The sequence below is a fragment of the Emys orbicularis genome, chromosome 5 (genome assembly GCF_028017835.1).
Source record: "Emys orbicularis isolate rEmyOrb1 chromosome 5, rEmyOrb1.hap1, whole genome shotgun sequence".
Taxonomy (NCBI): domain Eukaryota; kingdom Metazoa; phylum Chordata; order Testudines; family Emydidae; genus Emys; species Emys orbicularis.
In genome coordinates, this window is record NC_088687.1 from 137,990,601 (window position 1) to 137,998,142 (window position 7,542).

Below are 7,542 nucleotides of genomic sequence, written 5' to 3' on the forward strand. Positions count from 1 at the left end.
AAACCTTTTTTGAATCTTGCTGAATTCTTGGCCACCACAAATTCCTGTGGCAATGAGTTCCACAGCCTAAACACACATTATGTGCAAAAGTATTTCCTTTTATCAACTATGAATTGCCCTCCTCTCAGTGACTGTCCCCTTGTTCTTGCATTAAAAGAACTCAGGGAGGACAGAAGCTCCTGAGCTGTACTCGCTATAGTATTCAATATTTAATATACTTTTATCATGTTCATTGCCTTTCTATGGTAACAATCCCAGTCTTTTCAATCTCACTTCACAGGAGTTTTTTCAGGCCCTTTGATAATTTTCATCACTGAACTCTATTTTCTTTGTCTCTCCTCTGAACCCCTTCCATTTCTGCAATCTCTTTTCTGAGATGGGGTAATCAGTACTGCACGCAGCCTCGAGAGAAGGCTGCATGAATGATTTATATAATGGCATTATAATATTCTCTGTATTGTATAAAGGTTCTTATGCCATCCTCATAACTGTAGCATCTGAGCACCTTCAGCAGTCTAAGTTATGTGACTACCCCTCTGTCACATGTGGTTTGTTCTTTCTCTCCTCCTCTCCCCAGGGGGTGATGTGTGTTAGCACTGGAGTGTTTTGGTTTGGCAGGGTTTTGTGTGTTTATCTGGCCAATAGGAGCTGCGGAGCCAGCACTCAGGGCGTCGCCTGCAGACGGGACAGGCTGCAGAGCCCCCCTGGCTGCCCCTCAACCTAGGAGCCAGAGGGACATGCTGGCTGCTTCCCAGGAGCCACGCAGAGCTAGGCATGGAGACTGCCTGCCCCACTGGCACTGCGGCCAACTGGACTTTTAGCAGCCCAGTCAGCTGTGCTGACTGGAGCCGCCAGTGTCCCTTTTCAACTAGGTGTTCCACTCGAAAACCAGACGCCTGACAACCCTATTCATCTCCTGCACCGAGACACTTTATCCTGCTTGCAGAGTGCTCTGGTGTGTCAGAGGTGCACTGCTGCCAACCACTGGGCTTTAAGCTCTTTTTGTACCCTGGGCCTGAACCCAAGCCCTGGAGCACCTAGACCAGTGGTTCTCAACCTATTTATCATTGTGGGCTGCATATACAGCGCTCTATGTGCTATGTGGGACGCATCCACACAATATATATACTTACCTGTGCATCTACAAAAATAATACGGTTTAGTATTATGACAGCAATACGATTAAAATCGACGTCGTACCTTTCATTTCATTGCAAATGTCTACAAAGAGCATTTTAAATTAGCAAAATAAGTATTAAAATTAATTCATTTACTGTAATGGTGGCATAGCAAAGTGTATTGCTACCTTCACTTCCACGCTGCTGCCAACAGCAACATGGCTGAGTGCCCGGAGAGCATGGCTGTGGAGCTTGCCTGCAAAGATGGTGAGCCCTGCCCAGTGTGGGGTGCCCCCTCAGCCAGAGACTGTCCCCCATGCACCCAGCCCCTCCACTCAGGGACTGCCCTCCAGCTCCTCCCCAGACAGGGACTGTCCCGCCAGCATCCAGACCTCACAACAGTGGGCTAGCACATGCGCCTGCCCTGCAGATACAGGATGCCCTGTCTAGGGAAGCATGGCCTGTCCAGGGGAGAACGGCCCCCCTAGGAACTGCCCCCTAGCACCTCCCAGCAACTGCCCCCAACACCCAGTCCCCACAAGGACAGCCCCCCGCACTCAATCCTCCCATCCAGGGACTGTGCCCCAGTATCTAGCCCCCCACACAGGGACTGCCACCAGTTCTCCCACCTAGAGTCTGTCCCCCATGCACAGGCTGCCCCCCCTCCCTGTAGCCCTAGCTCCCTGAACCCACCTCCCCATGCCCGCTGGTCTCCTACTGTGACTGCAGGTAGCTCTGCCTTGCAGCTTGCCTGTCGCTGCAGTCCTAGTGCCAGGGAGCCTGCTCTAGCCAGGGTCACTGGACCCACGATCCTGTAGGGACGGGGGGCGCTGAGCCCCCTGGCCTCCTGCCGATGCTGCTGGGCCCGAGCCTGCTGGGAGGAGGGGGGGGGGGCTGATGCTGCTGGGCCTGATCCTGGCAGAGGAGCTGATGCTGGTGGGCCTAATCCTGCATCACCCCATTTTTGTACAAACACAAACCATGCTGGCTCTGCGCCCAGGACAGGTGCCCCTCCTGCCCTAGTTAGGGCCCTGAGGATGTCACATGGGCCGCAGCTGTGCTGTTTGGGCCACAAGTGGCCTGCGGGCCGAGAACCACTGACCTAGACGATTAGGCCCAAGCCCGTGAGCGGGGCTGGCTATTCCGTGGAGAGACAGGGTAGGGCGGAGGCCAGGCATGGTGTGCTTGTGGCGGCTGGGGTGGCTGAGGCGATGCACTGCAGCATCCTGCCCTCTGTTGGGCACCGGTTCCATCCTTTGTCGCTCTTGCCTGCCTCGCTTTTCCCACCGCCGTTTTGTGCAGCTCCTTGGGCTGCTTCTCTCCGAGGAGCAACGGTCACCTGCCCTGAGCCGCGGGGCAGCCCCGGGGGGCAGCGGGAGCCCGGCCCTGAGCCGCGGGGCAGCCCCGGGGGGCAGCGGGAGCCCGGCCCTGAGCCGCGGGGCAGCCCCGGGGGGCAGCGGGAGCCCGGCCCTGAGCCGCGGGGCAGCCCCGGGGGGCAGCGGGAGCCCGGCCCTGAGCCGCGGGGCAGCCCCGGGGGGCAGCGGGAGCCCGGCCCTGAGCCGCGGGGCAGCCCCGGGGGGCAGCGGGAGCCCGGCCCTGAGCCGCGGGGCAGCCCCGGGGGGCAGCGGGAGCCCGGCCCAGAGCCGCGGGGCAGCCCCGGGGGGCAGCGGGAGCCCGGCCCAGAGCCGCGGGGCAGCCCCGGGGGGCAGCGGGAGCCCGGCCCAGAGCCGCGGGGCAGCCCCGGGGGGCAGCGGGAGCCCGGCCCAGAGCCGCGGGGCAGCCCCGGGGGGCAGCGGGAGCCCGGCCCAGAGCCGCGGGGCAGCCCCGGGGGGCAGCGGGAGCCCGGCCCAGAGCCGCGGGGCAGCCCCGGGGGGCAGCGGGAGCCCGGCCCAGAGCCGCGGGGCAGCCCCGGGGGGCAGCGGGAGCCCGGCCCTGAGCCGCGGGGCAGCCCCGGGGGGCAGCGGGAGCCCGGCCCTGAGCCGCGGGGCAGCCCCGGGGGGCAGCGGGAGCCCGGCCCTGAGCCGCGGGGCAGCCCCGGGGGGCAGCGGGAGCCCGGCCCTGAGCCGCGGGGCAGCCCCGGGGGGCAGCGGGAGCCCGGCCCTGAGCCGCGGGGCAGCCCCGGGGGGCAGCGGGAGCCCGGCCCTGAGCCGCGGGGCAGCCCCGGGGGGCAGCGGGAGCCCGGCCCTATGTGGTGGGCCGGGCCGGGCCAGGGGCGGTGGGGCAGGCCTGGGGGACAGCAGGAGTCTCGCCCTGAGCTGTGGGGCAGCCCCGGGGGCAACAGGAGCCCGGCCCCGAGCCGCGGGGCAGCCCCAGGGGACAGCGGGAGCCCGGCCCCGAGCCGCGGGGCGGCCCCGGGGGGCAGCAGGAGCCCGGCCCAGAGCCGCGGGGCAGACGAGGAGAAGTACGCGGGAGCGGAGGCTGAGGAGACAGAGACCCAGGGGGCGGGGCTGACTGTCTGCCCCGCGGCCCCTCCCGCCAGTTGCTGGCCCGGAAAGAACTACATTTCCCATCATGCCCCTGCCCCACCCCCTCGGGCCCGGAGCCGGCGGTGTCAGCGTCCTGCATCCGCTTCCGGGCGAGGGGTCAGGTCCATGGCGGCGCCCAGCCGGAGGTCGGTGGCGCCGCCATGCTGCCCGCGCTGAGTCGCTGCTGGGCCCCGCTGAGCCGCCGGCCGCTGCCGCTGCTGGTGCCGGCCCGGGGCCGCAAGTCCCGCCACGACCCGCCCGCCAAGTCCAAGGCCGGGAGGCTGAAGGTGCCGCCGCCCGTGGACCCGGCCGAGCTGCTGGTGGTGAGCGAGCGCTACCGGCAGTACCGGCTCGTGCTGCAGGCGCTCAGGTCTGTCCGGGGCACGGGGTGTCCGCGCCCCCCGGGGGCGCGGGGGGGGGTCTTTTCCCCAGGCCCCTGCCTGGAGCCAGGGAGCAGTAGGGACCAGAGCCCAGCCTCGTGCGTCCCCCTGCACTAGGGTGACCAGAGGTCCTGATTTTATAGGGACAGTCCAAATTTTTTGGCCTTTTTCTTATATAGGTGCCTATTACCCCCCTTCCCCCCCCCAAACACACCTCCTGTCCCGATTTTTCACACTTACTGTCTGGTCACTCTACCCTGCACAGGGCTGGGGAGCCAGGGTGGTCTCTTAACATGCCCGCGCTTCCCTCTGTGTGTGCCCAGGGAGCAATGAGATTGAAGGTCCAGACCGTGTGTGTGTGTGTTCGTTCATCACTCCCCAGAACTACTTCTTCGGGTCCTGGAGAGGAGTCGAGATGTAGGATAGGATTGGGTGTGATGATTTCTATGGTAGAAACCAGTGGGCGGGCACGTGTACGTGTAGGCTGCCTTGCTGAAAGGACCCCTGTAAACCTTAGCAGGAGTTAAGGGGGAAAGTCTTATAAATGTTCAGAATTCCAAGTTTTAAAGAACCCCCCTCCCCCAAACATTTGGAAAGGGAAATGGCGCTGTCAGGTGACTGTCTGGAAGTCGTCAATTCAAGCTTTCTAGTGGTGTCGGCCCAGTGGCAGGTGAAGGCCACTAGCTGGTGAAAGACCTGCTTTAGAATCCATCTCCCAGGACAGAAGCATTGGTAATCCTGTGAAAAGCAATGTTGATGTGACTGTGCCGTGCTTAAGGCCTTTCTCTCCTCACTCCCAGGGCGGAGTTCAAGCAAGAGGTGTTGCGGAAGCACCATGAGGAGCGCCTTGATAAAGAGAGTGGGGCGGAGGCAATGGAGGAGCACCTGAAGCTGATGGCATGGAACAGCGCTGAGAACGAGCGGCTGCGGAAAAAGAGGTAAGTAGTGGCCCTTAGGCCTGCTGCAGGAAGGGCTTGGAGTGCCACTTCAGTGCAATGAAACCATGTGAGATGCCAGAGGTACGCAGGGAGGCTGTGATCCACCCCAAAAGGGTCTTAGGAGCCTTCTCTCGTCTGTGATTTAGAGACCACGTGGATTCATAGATTCTTAGATGTTGGTCCCTTCTGGCCTTGGAGTGTGATCATCTAATCTGACCTCCTGTATAACACAGGCCATAGAAGTTCCCCAAAATAACTCCTACAGCAGATCTTTTAGAAAAATATCCATCTTGATTTAAAAATTGTCCATGATGGAGATTGTCCACCACAATCCTTGGTTAGTTGTTCCAATGGTTAATTACCCTTACAGTGAAAAATGTGTGCCTTATTTCCAGTCTGAATTTGTCTAGCTTCAACTTCCAGCCATTAGATCGTGTAAAAACTTTTCTCTGCTAGACTGAAGTGCCCTTTATTAAATATTTGTTCCCCATGTACATGCTTATAGTTGATAAAAAAAATCACAAGCTTGCTAAACTGATTGTTTCTTGAAAAGATGACTTCTGAGGTAGGCTAATGGCTTCCGGAGCCTTCTACCTCTAGCTTCAATCCAGCCCAGGCCACCGTATTAAGAGGTATTACTAGCTGCTGGCAGTTCAGCCCTCTGTACAAAATGGGTTTGGTGTCAGAACACTTGCTAGCCAGACAAATGTCCCTCTTGTAACACCAGCACAGCTGGCAATAAATGGCTCCTTTAATGGCTGGATCATAGAGACTGAACTGCATCCTCCCCTCTTTTATTATGGACGGGATTATGATTACATTTGAGGACACTTTTAAATAGGAGCTCGAAACCTTTATTTTGTAGTAATCTCATTGAAATGGCAAAAACCAAACCACAGATTATAAACTCTCAGCATGAGCTGAATTTTTCATGGTGCCTTGATGAAAAAAGAATTGATACGGAGAATACAAAGGTAAAAATCACCCCTTTTAGTGCCTTTCTCCCCCCCCCTTCACTGAATTCTCTCTTCTTTTGTACCCCTATTGCATTAGTTATGCTAGGTATGTATGAGGGGAATTTTCATTGTTGTTGCCCAAGCTATCCCTGTTCTGTGAATAGCTAGGACTTCAGGCCCCATATCTGTCATGCTGAACTTTTCACCACCCCATCACCTTCTGCTAGGCCTGCTAGCACCTTGCTTCACCATCCTCATCCCATGGGAGCGTGGCAGGTTTCACCTGAACATTAAACACTTCCCTGCGAGGCTGCTGTGCTGTGCCTCCCGCTGTCCTGAGGAGGGCTCACCAGTATCCCATTTCTCTTGTGGTCATGTGATAGGGAGGAGCGACTCAGAAGAGAGGAGGAAGAATTGCAGGACCGTAAGTTACAAGGAGCCCTCAACCGTGCCAGGTTAATGGAGGATTTTCTTAAGCAGAAGGAGAGAGAGGTCCTACAGTTGCAGGTATGGAAGGCTTGGGTTTGAGGGCAGTGATCACTGTGTTAGCTGACTTTGTGAACCCCTCAGATTGTAACCTGCTGCCACCCACTGTTCGGTTTGGTACCCATGGGTTGGGAGTTCTGTGGAGGCACCAGGTTCACACCCTGGAGAGGGGAGAAGGGGCTTACGTTGCTCTGTGGCAAACTCCTGCCTTCCCAGCTGCCTCAAGGAGCAGCCTTGATGATCTTGGAGTGCAATAAGTATGTCCTGCCTGAGACCTTTGAGAGCGGGTTGGGGAATAAATTTGGGTGGGAGATGGGGATCCACGTGTTTCCAGGGTTTCCTCAATAAGAATATTACAGTGCCAAGCTCTCCTTTGCTTCTGATGAGTCCTGAGCCCCTCTTGAGGTGTAATGAGAATCTTTGTTGCGGTCTCCAGGCTTTGTCTTCCTGAATGAGGGTTGAGAACCTCAGAGCTGCTGGAAGAGCCACTCCAGGCCCCATAAACGCAAGTTACGGGAGCAGCTGCCCTGTGGGGTAGTAACTGTGCATGCTCCATTGGGTTTGAATTGAGATTGGAGTTTGGGTGAGAAGCTAAAGGAGAATTTCTGGGGGTGCTCATCCCTCTCCAGTTCTCGCCTGTTTCATCAGCTCCCGCCCTGGCTTCAGATCAAGGCAAATGGAGCATGTCAGAGTGCAGAGCCCCGACCCCTCTGCCCTGAAACATAGTCTCATTCCGTGTTCTGTGTCTAATCACCTGCCTCGGTGGGCACAAATGCTGCACGCACTGAGAGTTGGCTTCCACCTTTCATTGATTTTAGGAGGAAGCCAGAAATTTCATCACCCCTGAAAACCTGGACGAGCGAATCGAAGAGTGCCTGGATAACCCTCGCAACTACAACTTCGCCATCGATAAAGAAGGGCGCGTCGTTAAGCGGAGCATGCCATCCTAGAGGCTCTCTCTTGATCGGGACAATTTGGATGGAAGACTTTCCCATGGCTTCCATCCAGATGCGGAGCTCAGGGCAGGAGCATGAGGAAAGGAGCATCATGCATACAAGTCGACCGTGGAATTTCATTTTGACAAACAGCCCTTTGGTGCCAGTCGCAATTCCTGCCTTGAAAGGTTGTCACCTGCTTCATAACTCATGTCCCTTTGCTTTGGGACGAATTGCTGTTGTCTCTGAAATAAAGGAACTTGT

General features: G+C 57.8%; 1 protein-coding gene across 1 annotated transcript; it reads left to right on the forward strand.

The window, feature by feature from the left end:
* The first annotated feature begins 3,744 nt into the window (after positions 1-3,744).
* MRPS26 (mitochondrial ribosomal protein S26) lies at positions 3,745-7,542 on the forward strand. The gene is made up of 4 exons (XM_065405064.1): positions 3,745-3,953; positions 4,764-4,901; positions 6,241-6,364; positions 7,162-7,542. The coding sequence occupies exons 1-4, from the start codon at positions 3,745-3,747 to the stop codon at positions 7,291-7,293; spliced, it is 603 nt and encodes a 200-aa protein (XP_065261136.1). The 3' UTR covers positions 7,294-7,542.

Excerpts from the sequence above, each read along its gene's own strand:
- MRPS26 (XM_065405064.1), top strand. The coding sequence starts at position 3,745 with ATGCTGCCCGCGCTGAGTCGCTGCTGGGCCCCGCTGAGCCGCCGGCCG. Across the intron at positions 4,902-6,240 it reads GAGCGGCTGCGGAAAAAGAG|GGAGGAGCGACTCAGAAGAG; the intron begins GTAAGTAGTGGC and ends GTCATGTGATAG. Across the intron at positions 6,365-7,161 it reads GAGAGGTCCTACAGTTGCAG|GAGGAAGCCAGAAATTTCAT; the intron begins GTATGGAAGGCT and ends CATTGATTTTAG.